At 35.4% G+C, this 15,487-nt stretch overlaps 1 protein-coding gene across 3 annotated transcripts in view; it reads left to right on the top strand.

Annotated features, from left to right (window-relative positions):
* Positions 1 to 15,487, top strand: part of LOC143229308 (PC-esterase domain-containing protein 1A-like) — a 35,731-nt gene that overhangs the window by 4,306 nt on the left and 15,938 nt on the right. For 2 of the 3 annotated variants that reach the window (XM_076461448.1, XM_076461447.1), the window contains exons 3-4: positions 6,416 to 6,495; positions 6,908 to 7,128. In XM_076461448.1, the coding sequence (XP_076317563.1) occupies positions 6,416 to 6,495; positions 6,908 to 7,128 (301 nt within the window). Of the gene's footprint in view, positions 1 to 742; positions 842 to 6,415; positions 6,496 to 6,907; positions 7,129 to 15,487 lie in introns of those variants that run through there. The other variant, XM_076461449.1, reaches the window with a different exon arrangement.

The raw sequence follows: 15,487 nt of genomic DNA, 5'->3' as shown, positions 1-15,487 counted from the left end.
AATACTGTTCAAAGATTACCGAGGTAATGGGTGTGGTAACTTTTGAAAAATGACAGTGCAACCAAATTATTATTATTATACCTAAACCAGTGATATTTTTCGTTTCTTTAAGTTATCTTAAAGTTTGAACTTTATATGGAAAGCTAGCCCTTGTATAGATTTGCGCGAAGATTCGACAAACAATATAATAAAAAAAGAAGGGTTTCCAACTTATATAACATTTATCTTAAATTTGGAGCTTAAAAAAGCATTTGTAGTTTTCTCCGTACTTTCTGTAGTAAGCAATTGAAATTTCAAGCATTACGGCAAACGTGATTGAATGTTTTCTAATTAGCCTTAAGAATTGTTGTTAAAGGCGTAAAACATGTTTATGAACACCTTCATGTTATACAATACACTAATTATTAGATTCAGACCACGTTATTGAAATATTTGACAAAGTAACATAAAACATCTATATTATATTATGCAGCTAAGCTTAAAATTACGTTCTGAAAGATATGAGTCATGTTAATTGTGCTATAAATTATTCAGCGTTTACCACAGCAGGATAATAATTGACGGTGGCCATATCAGCGTCTTAAATATATTTTCATTGTTTAATTAAATCTAACTTACATAAAATCAAACGTGTGCCACGTCACGCTTGATTCCTCGAAATAGGAGTCATAAAAGCTAAAATTCATTTATCTACATGCAAAAGCTGTGTTACTGTCCTCTTATTAGGACTTCAGTGACGGTAGTGCAATGGGAAGAAAGCGCGAAACGTTGTAAGTGTAGTGAGTGTTGGTATAGTAAGTTTAAAATAGACATAATGTGGGACATTGTTGACTAGAGGCAGGTACGTAAAATTTATCATAAAAGTAAAAATATTGATTCAAATTTTTAAACTGAAAGCATTTCTGGGTCACGCAACTTCTTGCTGTATCATCAACGTTTTAAATTAAAGAATAAACCTCTTCAGTCAATATACTCTAAATTCAGGAGTCAACAGCTATTTTTCCAGTTTTGTTGTCTTTATTTTATACTTTCAGTATTCATGATGTGTTAAAAACACGTAGGTCCAAAAATACTTTAAAATTGAAATAGAAACCCTTATAACCCGAGCGCTTTCGAAAGGTGGACCCTTCAGTGTGTAGACTAACAACGTTAGGTTATATAATACTTTCGTTGCTGAGTAACTTGACTCGAAAACCATTGTTGGAACATAATGCTACCAAAACGCACTGGCTTTTCTGTATATTAAAAGTTGTTTAACTAATTTTTATCAATAATTATTCTCCAAATACGCCACGAATTCATTTTTTGAATAATCCTAATTTTCATTGGCTCATAAAGGAATTTACCTAGTTTGACTGCCTCGACTGCACTTTTCCACCTCATAGTTGGTCAAGTGTGATTTTACAAAATTTATTTCAATTAGCTATGAAATGTCAGGGTATACTATGAGATGGGTATGGTAGTACTTATTCCGTTATTTTTGATGAGATAAACGCTAGTCATTACATAAAGTAGACTACATATAGTTTTTATTGGTTGTTTTTCATCTCCCTTTTAAATTGCATATACATTCACGTGCTTATGTTATTTTTACACTTGTCTGTCTAAGTAGTCACAAAACCATCCATTCTCGTAAAAAATTGTAAACTTCCGAGCTCAGTAGCGACCCTTAAAAGGTAACCAGTTGTTCCTTGTCTCCCCTTTCCTGTATAAATGGAACAAGTTTCAGGTAATTCATATTTTACATTCATCCACTGTTCTTTCGTTACAATATTGTATTGTGATTTATCATAAAGTAGAAAAATCACAAACGAAAAAAGAAACCCGACAAACTGAGAGTAGCACCATCTTTCTTTTTCAGGGGTGAAGTGGCAATAAGCTTGAAATTTGAAAGTGATAGTTAATGACGTCATATCTGTTCATGGTAGTCACACCTTGACGACTCGATATTGTTAAAGTTATCGGTGAACGATAATCTTGCTTGCTCGACAATGATAAACTGAAAGGAAGACTAAAAAAATACATACAAACGCAAAATCAAAGAAGCCATTTCCGCTGTAGCAACTAAAACCAAAATTAAACCAATGTAAACGAACACTTATATAAACCGATACTAATTAATAACCTAACATCCAACTGCAAAGCCCCCTGCAGTCTCGTACCCGTTTATACTCTCGTCCCTAAGAAATGTGTCCGGCAACGGTCAGTTGCAAACTTTCTTTATTAACCTGAAGATTACCGAGGAAAGTCGAAATGTTCTCTGCTTATCAATAAAAGTGTTAGGACCCATACCAGCCGTTCTGAGATACACAATGTCAATTATTGTCTTCATTAATGTAGGACTAGGGAATAAACTCTGTGCTTCGCGTACAATGTACAGGGTGGCCCGTAAGTCCCTTCCCATCCATATATCTTATGTATCCAGTGTATCTGTGTGGTGTCACCAGTATTCTTGCGCTTATGTACCCACATACTTGTAAGTGTAAATGGGCTTGCATCGGCCATATTTCTCTGAAAAAAAGAAACAAATTTATAATACATGCGTAATTGAATATAACATAATAACAAAAGACTGGATTAATACTTGATCATCCCGATATGATGCTGTTACATGAGCATTATTAAGTTGAATATTAATATGTTGATATAAGAAGGACGTATAGTGGTATAAGAAAGTCAGCAAGGTGGGGTGCTTGACTAAACATGCAGATTTTACAATGAGAGGTTGAAAGTAGAAGGAGCAGCTAAAAGGAACACAGTTTATGGGTGTCTCTTGGAATATATCCCAGAAAATTAATATAATTAACTGTTACTGTGTGTCAAATATGTAAAAGTGGGTTTGTATAGCAACCCCATTTCAGACTCTTCTGGCATATACTTGAAATAAATAACCCATGTAAATAATGCTGTTGTATTATGTATGTTTGAGATGAATGAAACAAAAATCTACTAAGTAAAAAAAACAACACGTAATTGTTGTATTTAGATTTAAAGTTGTTGGATAAGTACGACTGTTTCATTTTTAAATTTATTTCAAGAATTATGATTTAGATAGTTACAAAGTGCAAGTGTTAAATTTAGTATTTTTTAATATTGGTCTACAGTTGCGGTCATAACAAACTCTGCAGAAAAACGTAGTCCCAGGCCTGCTAGATTATTAATTCAGTAGTAATTGCGATGTAGTAATAGTGTTACTTATAAAACAGAGAAGTAAAGAATTAATGTGTTTAAACCTATACGTGTTTGTTACTTAAGTAATTGTCTTTAAAGTTAGTTATAAACGTTATAGTTTTACACTTGTATGGAATTGTCTTGCACTTTTGCACTCCTATGAACGTAGAAGTATCGCTGTGTAACTAACTAGCCAATAAGAATATTATTTTTCCGATTAAGCAGGCACGCGTACACATGCGTGCGTGGATTTACTGACACATTATTTTGATTACATAGATAGTAATAACACTAACAAATGGCAAAACAACCTATAACACTAAAATTTTTATTTCTGATAAAACGTGCAAAACTTGTTAAACGAAGTGTTATTTAAAATGTTTTGCGTTTTCATCTCGGCCTGGCAAGTGGTTAGGTCACTTGATTTGCTTTTTATGTCATTGTTGTATAAGTAAGGCTTCTTTAATTTTCGTTTGTTTATTTAACGAAAAATTAAAGAAGTCTTGTACAACAATTCAAGCCCATAAATCAATAAAAAGGAACACCTTTATATCTATATTAATAAATATAATCAAACATCTAAGCACGCCCTCTACATTCCCACATTCAATTACACAACCTCCTTCAAACATGTGGTCAGCTATCAGTCAGTTACCTCTTTCTTTCTTTGTGAAGAAGGTCGAAATGTTGTTCGTTACCTTACATAATAAAAATTTCTCTATCCATACCAGCCGTTTTTAGATATATATTTTTCTCAACAAGTGGTTTTTCTCGTCATCACGGATGGTCATCTAGACTGTTTTATAGAACCACAAATTTCCGTATAGTATCGAAATCTTCAGAGAACAACTGTTCATTGTATACTGCTTTCTCTTGCTTATAAGAACCTTCGTGCTGACCGGTATAGTTATGAAAAGCTGCATTTGTTAGTTTCCACTGTATTAACGGTTTCGATTGTTGCTTTACTAAACATTTCAGTCAGATCATTTTAAACTATTTTCTTGTTTCTCCACCTCTGAATCCTTTCTAAGGCAAAAAGCCTAAGACTGAACACAATTGATCTGACCAATCTTTTACAGTGAAATTCCCATGAAGTTGCATTTAATCACATTTATTTTTGCTGTCGTAAATTTGGTGATCTTGATTTTTTGATGATTAAATCTTTTTTTATTACAAGTTTTTTTTTTTTCTTTCTTGTATACTTGAAACTTCTATTAAAACTTGAACAAAGTATTTTTTAAAGGGAGTATATAATTTCAGATACCTTTGTGATAACTATCGTTTTATGAGGTAAAATTTAACCGTATGTATGAAAGTGTGTGGTAATAGGTGAATTCTAGCCACCTGTTGAAGTTTGCTGGCACTGGTACGTTTATCAGCATCTATTCTATATTGACTGAGAAGTTATGGCTAATATAACGTTGACGTTGCAGTCAAGTGGTCTAAAAATGCAGGTGTTTTGTAGGGAGTGGTAATACATGTTGTACCAGCTGAATGAAAACTTTATTATTGTTTTTCTTATGCTTAAGCTAGTAAAGTGGATTTAGTCAGGCTTTCATCTTCCTACTGGCAAATTTGATGAAGTATAACTTTTGCAAACGATACATTACCTCTGTACAATCGTGGAACAAGTTTGACACTACTCCTATGGAAACGGAAACAGGTAATTTATCGCAACCTCCAGCAAACGCGTTCAAGGAAAGCCTTCTGATTAGTGTTACCAGATATATGAAATCATCGTATTGGAACCTTAAAAATATCACATCAATAAATATCGAAAACTTCAAGTATTTAAGAATATAACAGTTGAAGTCACACACACCACGAACTATGGTATGAAGTTGATTTGTACTATGTGTGGACAGAGGCGTAGATTTTTTACACCCGATTGGTGGGGGGGGGGGAATGATTTTTCCAACCACTTATGTGGACTGTTCAATTTGCAAATTCGTAATCTCCGATTACGTAGACCTGAAAGCTGTAAACATGCAGTCACAGAGCAATCTTGTAGCCACGATACTTGCATGTATACTTAGGCCTACTGACTGATACTTACGAACTATCGCTTAGATCGAAAAGCTTAGAAGCACGCCTAGATTAAAGATGTACATTTCGGCTACTGAAAAAGCCTACATCTAGGCCTAATTATGTAATTCGATTGGTAAGAACACGAGAATTACATGAACAAACACAATTTGTAGGCCTGTGATGCAATAAAACAATTCAACAGACCAAACTGTAGGGGGGGGATGATTGTATGCACCATACCCCCCACCTAAAATGAAGGAGGGGATGTATGCCCCCCATCTCCTCAGGATCTACGCCCCTGTGTGGACTGTTACCATATGAAGTTGATTTGTACTATATGTAGATTGTCATCACAATCTTGCACTGTAATGCTTGGTACGAACCACTATGGTGTTTTGTTTAATATTTGTTCTTCATGAAACGCTATGCTTGTTTAAATCTCTCGTCTAACACTCAGTATTACGTGTAATAACCGGTGATAAACATCGTACACCATCTAACACTTCTGAAAAGATTAACACAAAGTTAAAACTTTGGTTTTAAAGTACTGATATCTTGGTGTAGGTAAAAATGCATCTTGCATTTGTAAAGATGTTTTTACTACTTTGTAGGTTAATTATCAAGTAGTGTATTATATGTGAATAACAGTAATGACCATTTTAGTAAATGTTTCACAACTGTCGTTTAGCTAAACTGAATCAAATTCGACGTAGAACTTGCATCAACTTTACAACAATCTGAGGTCTCTCTATGTAAATCACAATACAGTGTTTCGTTAAATTTTGAAAGCTTTAACATTTCCGTTACGAAAATTGTCAGAGCAAAGTGAAATAAACATTATAGTAATAGAATACTTTACGTATAAGATGTAAAAAAAAATATTTTTAGCACTTTCATACTTTTTGATATAAAAATAAATCGAAAAATCTTTCACGCACGCTGAAGGTTCGGAAAGTTGAAAATACCAACAATAAGTTTGATCGTGACAAAAGTCAGTTATCGTGGATGTGCACTCAACTTGTGAATTCTCATTTTCATCGCTAAAAAGCATTGTTTTCATATTGTACAGACATGTGATTTAAATTAATGATTATTAAAGTAATTCTTGCAGTAAAAGTTGAATAGTAAGTTTTTTTTAAATATGTTAAAGAATATAAAATAATGTCTTTTGGTAAGCATGTGTGAAAATAACGTTGAGAAACCTTTTTGTATCTAGATATGAGGGCTCAGTACAAGGATTTAGTGCTGCTAGCACAGGATAATAAATTAATCAGTGAAACGCAAGTGAAAAGAAAGGTATGAACAACTCTTTGTTGATATGTTTAATTTATTTTCCTAACGTTGTATTAAAACATACAGGCTTATAAAAGTGTACAACAGTAATGTTTTGTAGTCACATAACAGTAGGTGTATATAACTAATGATGCTTAATGTAGACAATTATAATGACTATAACAAATTAGTTAACGGTTTATGTTCAATTTGAGTTGCTTTTCATTAGGATCTTTATTTATCTTTGAATATTTGTATTTATGTTCGATACTTTAAAATAATAAGCGTTATGTTCATATATTTAACCTTTTTCAAGTTAATTCATTCTTATAACATTTATTAGTATAGGTTTAAGAATATACATTACATTAGTTTTTCAGTGTAACAGAGATATTTTAAGATAATCCGAATTTTCATTACTTGTATTTTTTATTAGATGGAAAACTCGTTCCTAGGAGACCAGATGGTTAGGCATGGAGAGAAAAATAACGGTAGAGACTTCATAGAGGAACGTGTATTCAATAAGAAACATTCCAATTTCTCGTTTTTCTTTCTTACACGTGTCTACGATTGTTATGTAGAGACTTTGGTAGAAAAGTTTAAGGAAGAACAGCCTGATATCATTGTGGTTAACTCTTGCCTTTGGGATATATCCAGGTGAGTAAATAAAATGAAATTTGTCAGCACGTGTCTCAAGATATAGCTACAATTATCAGTTCATAAAAAAAAAAACTACAAATAATTTGATAAACTACTATCAGGAGAAAGAATAACTGTCGATAATCGGTGAAAAGACCGTACATATTTTATCCGTAACTGGCATTATTGCATATGTGCTTTCGTACTGTTGTGGTGACTCGTCGATTATTATTAAGCGTGAATGACGAACGTTATTATTTTTTTCATTAGTTAATATACACTTGCATAATTAATGATATTATAATTCATAATGAGAACAATACTCTCCAAGATGTAGTAGGTTGCAAATAACAAAGAACGACCTGTTATTAAAATTTTATTCAAGAAATGGATAGAAAGCCCAGTATCATTCCATTTATCACTTGTCACTGAAATGTACTTGTTTCGAGAAATTCCAGTCCTCTTCAGTAACCATGGGGCAGAGCAAATTGAAAAAAAGTGGTAAACTGTACATTATATGTATAGTGTTTTGAGTTGTCTTTTGCTTATCAAAGTGAATCTATATTTATATATTATTTGAAAAGCTGTAGCATTAATTTTTGCGAATTTCTTTTTCTAAGTCAGTAGCATGGCGTTATATATTCATCAAGTCCTAAATACGTTTTGGTTTACAGTTGCAAAAGTGGCGTAGAAACCTGGATATTGATTTTACCCCCTTAACGATTGTTTCCCCCTAGGTTTGTCTAGATAAACCGAGGTGGAACATTAGCAGTTACCTTCAAGGTGAGGAATTCGTATAGATGCCATAACAACGAATTTTACTGTTTAGAAATTTTGAATTTTCAAGAAAAACTCTTAGATTGTGTAGTGTTACCAGTTGCTCATTTACGCCAGTACTCGATGAGTGAGTCTTAACACGTCATCGAACCCATATAAAAGCCAGTGTGTGTCACGTCACTTCACACTTAATTCTCGAAATAAGAGTATTCATTAAAGCCAAAATGCATTTATTTAGGTAGAATAGAATAGTATGATTACTGTCTGCTCATTTCGATTTCAGTAATGGGGTGCAACGTTTCAGTGATTTGTAAGTGTAGCAAGTGTTAGTATAATAAACCTAAAGTGCCTAGATTAGAGCTAAGTGCATATGATATATCATGAAAGTGAAATATCAATGAGTTTCAAGCTTTTTATTGTTTTTGAATTAATCTATTTTCTGTTATATTACCAACGTTTTTAATAAAAACTCCTTCATTCAACGGAGAATATACAAATTTTCACCGATAATTATTCTGCGAATACGACACAAATTCATTTCATGAATGATCGTAATTCTGATTGGCTAACAAAGGTATTTATCGACAGCATTTTTCTGTATCTTTTGTTGGTCAAACATGATTTCGGACAATTTGTTTTAGTTAGCTATGAATGTGAAGTTATACGGTGGTAGTACTTGCAGTTATTTTTTACTTGCTGTATATAAATATTTGGCTTTTAATAATGTTATGTAACATACTGTGTTGTCGGTAATTTGGTATACAACAATCACAATTAAGTGGACTTGCGTTTTGTAGTTTTCTATTCAGTTCTGTGAGTTAGCTATTATTTGTTGCTTGCCACTTGCTAAATCTGTTAAATAAAAAAACAACAAAACTAATGGACAACGAAGATAAGATTTACGATATAGTTTATTAACATAACCATTTATAAACAGAAGTACAGATATTAGATTAGAATCGGTAGTCGTAGAATACAGTACAACAATATCACATAACACTTGTAAAATGAAAAATCCAACAATAAGCCACTCTTCCATGGCAGTAGAATAGTTCATTATTATAATAGTGTTAGCTAATATAGCTAATAAGGAGGCGCACAATATTGTATCCTCTTAAAAAATATTTTTATCCTTATATTTAGATTCTCATTGACATCTTACTCGAAAGTAACCTTTATATCGTGATTAACGAAGTTTTGTAGCCATTAATGAATAAAATATCTTAAATGTAGAGGAAGTTGCAAAAACGTATTGGAAACACATCAAACAAGTAATCAATAAATTACTCCAGCAAAGTAAATAAAAGTTCAAAGGTTTAGAAACTGAATAAATAAACTTTAAAACAATAATCAATAAACGCATAACATACTGTAGAAAGTTGATATTCACGATTAAACAACAATGAACATGTTATAAGTGAGAAGAATCATTTAGATTATTTTCATAGTACGTGTGGCAACTGACAACTTTGTTTTCATTTGTAAAAAAAATTGATATATTAAAACCTTATGTAAAAAAACAAACGTGTTTAATTTGAAAACATTAAAACCTTCTAACGAGGTGTATAAACACAGTACAGCTGATATATTAAATATCATACATAACCACATTACAACTATTAACATACGTATCTGCACTTTTCCTTACATCTTACACTGTGACGCTTAAACTATTTTCGATTCTAAAATTACAAAAAATACAGGTATATTTTATTGCCTAGGCTTGAACAGTTACGACTAAAGATTTGTCAATTCTAGTAGGTAGTGAATGGTCTAAACTACGTTTAAATAAATACTGAAGAGTGAACCAGTATTAAAGCGTTTATTACCATCGGTGATTCAATTGAATGTAAAGATAAAATTAAAGGTTTTGAAACTGTAACAACAGAGATGTTTGATTTTAATCTTCATTCTAGTATTACTGTTAATAAATATGAACAATTTGATGTCTTAATGACGCTGGCAAATTAATAAACTGCATCAAAACATTTTTGTGTCACTTTTAAAAAAATATCCTTGTTTCGCTGAAATAATTCCTGTAGGCCATGTATTTTTATGACCGTGTCACACCTAAACGTCACTACTATTCCTCTTTCACTTGAAAATAATTCCTGCAGGCCATGTATTTTTATGACAGTGGCTCATAAAAGTTACCAGTGTGTCACTTAAACGAATTCTTGCAGGCCATGTGTTTTATAAGTATCACTCTTAAACATTACCACTGTTTGTCTCAAAGAATTCCCGCAGGCCACGTATGTTTTACTTGACAATACATTTATACAACTTTGCTAATATGTCTTCCAACTAATGGTAAAGAGTGTCAGAGAGAGGTAGTTTTAGTCTATATTATACTCGCTGAAAGACACAGATAATATTCTGATACTGGCCTATCAAGTTTTTCTAACACAGCCGAACATGTTTATCCTCTGGAAGACACTGTAGAAGAAAGGTCTTTCAATAAAACAAAACACAATATCTGGATTTAGTTATTAACATAATTCATTTAACATTCAAACTTATTTTCAATATATTACATATAATTTATTTCGGATGAGTTTCCGATTTATTTTATTACGTATGTTAAAGTATTTTTATTTCATATAACTGGAAATTTGAATTTGAATTCAAAATTAAATGAATTTCGATATGTATCGAATTTATGATATTTGCTAACAACATTGATACATACAATTTTCTTTCTTAACACCTTTTAAAATACAAAAAAATACAGGTTATAACAACGGTTATCACTAATAGTTATTACAAATTATTTATATACGAATAATTTACAAACTCACAGACAATATTCAGTCAATATCTAGTCTGGAATTGAATATTTTATCGGCGTTCACAAAGAGCAGATTAATTCTCTGTTGATACACCTATACACTTTATGATGGCTGGCTAAGGCTTGAAGGACACGTTAGTTTACACCGGGTACAATATCTTATGCCCTCGTAGAAATACTAGCGTCTGAAGCTAATCGGGTTGTGATGTTCGAAATTTATTAACGTTCTAGGTTAAATTTTGTAGTTTTCCGATTAATGAGCGTCAACCACAATTATTTACATTATAATTTACCATCTATACTCCATATTGATGGCATTTTGGGAAGCCCCCTCCACAGTTTACCTCAGCCCCCCAACGAAAATATCCTGGCGCCGCCACTGAGTTTGGCTAATACATAAAAACTACATTAACATTGAATTTCATAAAAAAAAAACCTTTTCCCATTGCATTAATTAAATCTTTAGTTTCATTTATGCTTGACTAATTTTATTTAGAGGTGTATATATCGGAATAAGATTTTTTTAAATTTTAAATAAAAAATCTTTTACACGACAAACATGGTACACATGGTCAAAGTAAGTTATTTTTCATCTACCTTATCAAATTTGATTTTACTTTACCTTTTTGATTATTATTTATCATTTAAAAAAAATTCCCACGATTCTATCAACATTCCCTTCTGTGTGGATTCCTGTACGTGGTGAGGGGACCTTCCAGGGAAGGGTTCTGTTCTTTTAGTGTACCTTCTCTTGGATCTAAACATCCACCCACGTGTTTGCCGTACGTGGCAACCTGTGAAGGAGAGGAGAGGATCCTGATTGTTGAGGGGTCCAACTCCAACACACCATTGTGGCCTTGAATTCGTGTAGACGGGGGCGGCCTTGAGGTGGCCCCCTTGGATCAATCGACTGGTCCACTCAGGCTAGGGCCAACAAAGTACCAGTGTTGGATGTTCTCGACAGGTGTCGTGGACATTGTATCTGATGCTGGTATTTGGGTATAGTGCTCACGAAACCCTGGCATTGCTGCAGTGTCCTTGTTTGACATTGTAGTGCGTTCCCTCGTGGGGCTCCATGGTGGGTGGAGTCAGTGGGCACCTAAATTTCACTTTCTTAATTACGGATACTCCAATTAAAAATCTCAATAAAATAATGAAAAAACGGTTTATAGGTAAACAACCACGTCTTGAAGATTCTGAGCAGCAATCCTTCCATCTATACCACCAGTTGTACCTTATTTTTTGACCTGGGGACATTGGTTGAAACATCCACATCCCAACACAGTGAACTCCTGTTACATTCAAAGGCAATTGGGGATATACCTATTGAGGTTTCATCTCATGCTACTTTGAATTCAATACGAGGAGTTATTGTTGAGAGGGCTTTGAAGAACATCCTAGAGTCGGATGTTCTCGTTGGTTTCTCCACTCAAGGAGTTTCTGCAGTGAGGCGTATATCCACTCGCAAAGATGGAATTATGGTGCCGACCAGTGTCCTCATTCTTACATTTACGTCGCCACGGCTGCCTGCCACCATCAAGGCAGGTTATCTTAATTGCAGAGTATGGCCATACATTCCAAATACTCTCCGATGTTTCCAGTGTCAGCGGTTCAGTCACTCAAAGACGTCATGTCGTGGTTCCTTGACGTGTGCTCGTTTCAGTGGCAAAGACCATGACGCAACGAGTGTGAAACGGACCCTCACTACATCAGTTGCAATGGCTCTCACTCATCCTATTTTCGTTCTTGCCCCAAATGGTTGGAAGAAAAAGAGGTGCAGTATTTGAAAATGATTCATAACATTACTTATCCTGAGGCTCAAAAATTGCTGTCCACCACCTCATCTCGGACTATGCTGCTGCACTTTGCTCCACAACTACAGTGGGAGTGCAGAGAGATCTCTCTGTGCCTGCAGAAGAATCGCTTTTCAAACAAATGAAAAGTCGTTTGACCTCCATGGTTAAAGAAGTTGATGAATCAACTTCAACACCTATCTCTGTCCTTTATATACATTCCACCAAACCCCAAGATCCACATCCTTTGGTTCCAGGTACAGGCATTTCTCAGATACATCTTCTCCCACCCCAAGATGCAAAACAATCATTCGTTCACATCCTCAGTCACTGGAATCCCCTTCCAACAGCACAGACCTGCCTAATCGACCCAGGGTAGGATCCATGGAGGTCGACAGACCTCCCTCGAATAAGGACAGTAAGGAAAAAAAGACATGGTCGTAAACAGAAGGGTTCTCCACCTAATTCGCCTACACGTAAATAAAAATGGCCACCCTGATACAATGTAACTGTCGAGGTTTACGGTCTAATCTGGATGACATCAAAACACTGATTGCTTCCTACTAACCTGTTTGTCTTTCCTTACAGGAAACATTTCTGAAACCTGCTGATACAGTGACCTTCCGGCAGTTTTCTTTGTACAGAAATGACAGGCTGTGTGATGGACGAGTGCGTGGAGGGGTGGTACTGTTGGTTGATCAGCATGTGCCCACCTTGTCTTTGCCACTTGATACACCCTTGGAAGCCATAGCCATCCGTGTTTCTTTGGGTCATACCATCACTGTTTGTTCTCTGTACCTGTCGCCTGGAGAGACATATGATCAATCAGACCTTGATGCTCTCAGTGAACAGTTGCTGTCTCCCTTTTTCATCCTGGGAAACCTTAATGGATTTCATCCCCTCTGGGGAAGTGCCGATATTGATAGGAGGGTTCACTCCATACAGCATATGCTGATCACAATCTTTCTCTTTTCAATACTAGCTCTTCTACTTATTTCCATGCACCTAGTCAGTCCTTTACTGCTATTGATCTCTCAATTTGCTCCCCTTTATTATTCTCTCATTTTTCATGGAGGGTTGACAACAATCTACAAGGCAGTGATCATTTTCCTGTAGTCTTGAGAGAGACTGGCCGTGGTCGATGCCTCCCATCCATGTGCCTTGGTGGAAGCTGAATCAGGCAACCTGGCCCTCTTTCACTGTTCTCACAGAATTTGATCCTGCTATCAGTAGACCACTGTGTGCCAGCAGTAACTGATTGTATTATATAAGCAACTGCTCAATATATTTCTAATACCTCGACATGGTTTTCACTATATTTTCGTCCATGGTGGAATCCTGCCTGCCCCATAATACAGAACGCTCAAAAACGGGTCTGGGATACTTTCCATAGATATCCCACACTCTCGAACCGCATCGCTTTTCAGTGGGCCTGTGCACATGCTTGGTGAGTAAGATGTCAAAACCAGAAGGAATCTTGCTAGTTCACAACTAGCATATCTTCTACCACCAGTTCCAAAGTCATATTGGAAAAGATTCTAAAGATCAGTGGGCAATATAATGATGTTCCCCTCTCGATCTTGCTCTCTGATGGCCAGGAACTAGCTGATACCTGGAACATTGCCGATATTTTAGGTGAAAGCTTTTGCCGGGTATCTGGCACTTCTGCTTTTTCTTTTACCTTCTTAGCCATCAAGACTCAGGCAGAGCAACCACCTCTTTCTTTTTGAGCTGATTGTCTCTATCACTATAATCGTCCCTTTACATTGGTGGAACTCAAACTGACCGTTCATCGGTCTGGCAGTACATCGGTTGGACCTAATGATGTACACTATGAAATGCTGCACCATTTATAACCTGCTTCTCTTGCTATTCTTCTGATTGTTTTTAACCGAATCTGCAGGATAATGTTTTTCCTGATGCCTGGCGCCAGGCTATTGTCCTTCCTTTCTCTGAGCCTGGGAAGGATCCCAAGATTCCTTCCAATTACCATCCAATTGCTTTGATGAGCAACCTGTAAGACCTTACAGAGGTTGGTTAATGTATCGTCTTCTGTGGTTTATCGAATCAAACAACCTCCTCTCGCCCACCCAGTGTGAGTTTCAACGACAGTGCTCCACCATGGACCTCCTGATTCGACTTGAAACGTCAATCAGAGAAGCCTTTCTCAAACAAGAACATCTTGTATCAATATTCTTTGACATTGAGAAGGCTTATGATGCAACATTGAGGTATGGTATTTGCGAGACCTCCATATATATGGGTTATGGCCATTTGCCCATTCGTATTTAAAATTTTTTTAATGGACAGGAGAATCCTGTTAGTGTGGGTTTGACACTTTCCCGTTTTTTTTTACAGGAACTTGGAGTCCCTCTGGGCATGTTTTGAGTGTTACACTTTTCAGTATCAAAATTAATGCCATCACTGAACAACTCCCTCACTGTTGCAAACGGGCTCTATGTCAACGACTTTCACATCTCATGTCAGTTGTCGAACTTGAGGTATATTGAGTGGCAGCTACAGACTGCTCTCAATCATTTACTGAAGTGGACCACAGCAAACGGCTTTAACTTCTCTCTCTCTCTAAAACCGTTTACATGCACTTTTGCCGCCAACGGGGTATTCACCCAGATTCTGAACTCCATATTGGTAAAGTTGTGCTGCCTGTGGTCCCTGAGACAAAGTTCTTGGGACTTATCTTTGAACATAAGCTGACCTTTATACCACACATGAAGCAGCTATGGGTCAAATGTACAAGAGCACTGAACACTCTGTGCCCTCTCTTCCACCACTTGGGGAGTGGATTGATATTCTATGCTAAAGATATGTCGTGCTCTTATTCAATTGAAACTCGTCTATGGATCACTGGTCTTTTGCTTTGCCAGTACCTCGGCTTTAAAGATGCCAGACCCCATTCACCATCTTCGGCTCGGCACTGGGGCTTTTTTGCACTTCCCCAGTTCAGAGCTTATGCATTGAGTCTCATGAATCTTCTTTGCACCTTTGCCATTTTCAAGTT

The sequence above is a fragment of the Tachypleus tridentatus genome, chromosome 10 (assembly GCF_004210375.1).
Source record: "Tachypleus tridentatus isolate NWPU-2018 chromosome 10, ASM421037v1, whole genome shotgun sequence".
Lineage (NCBI taxonomy): Eukaryota > Metazoa > Arthropoda > Merostomata > Xiphosura > Limulidae > Tachypleus > Tachypleus tridentatus.
The sequence above is the reverse complement of the archived record's forward strand: the minus strand, read 5'-3'. Positions and strand labels throughout refer to the sequence as shown.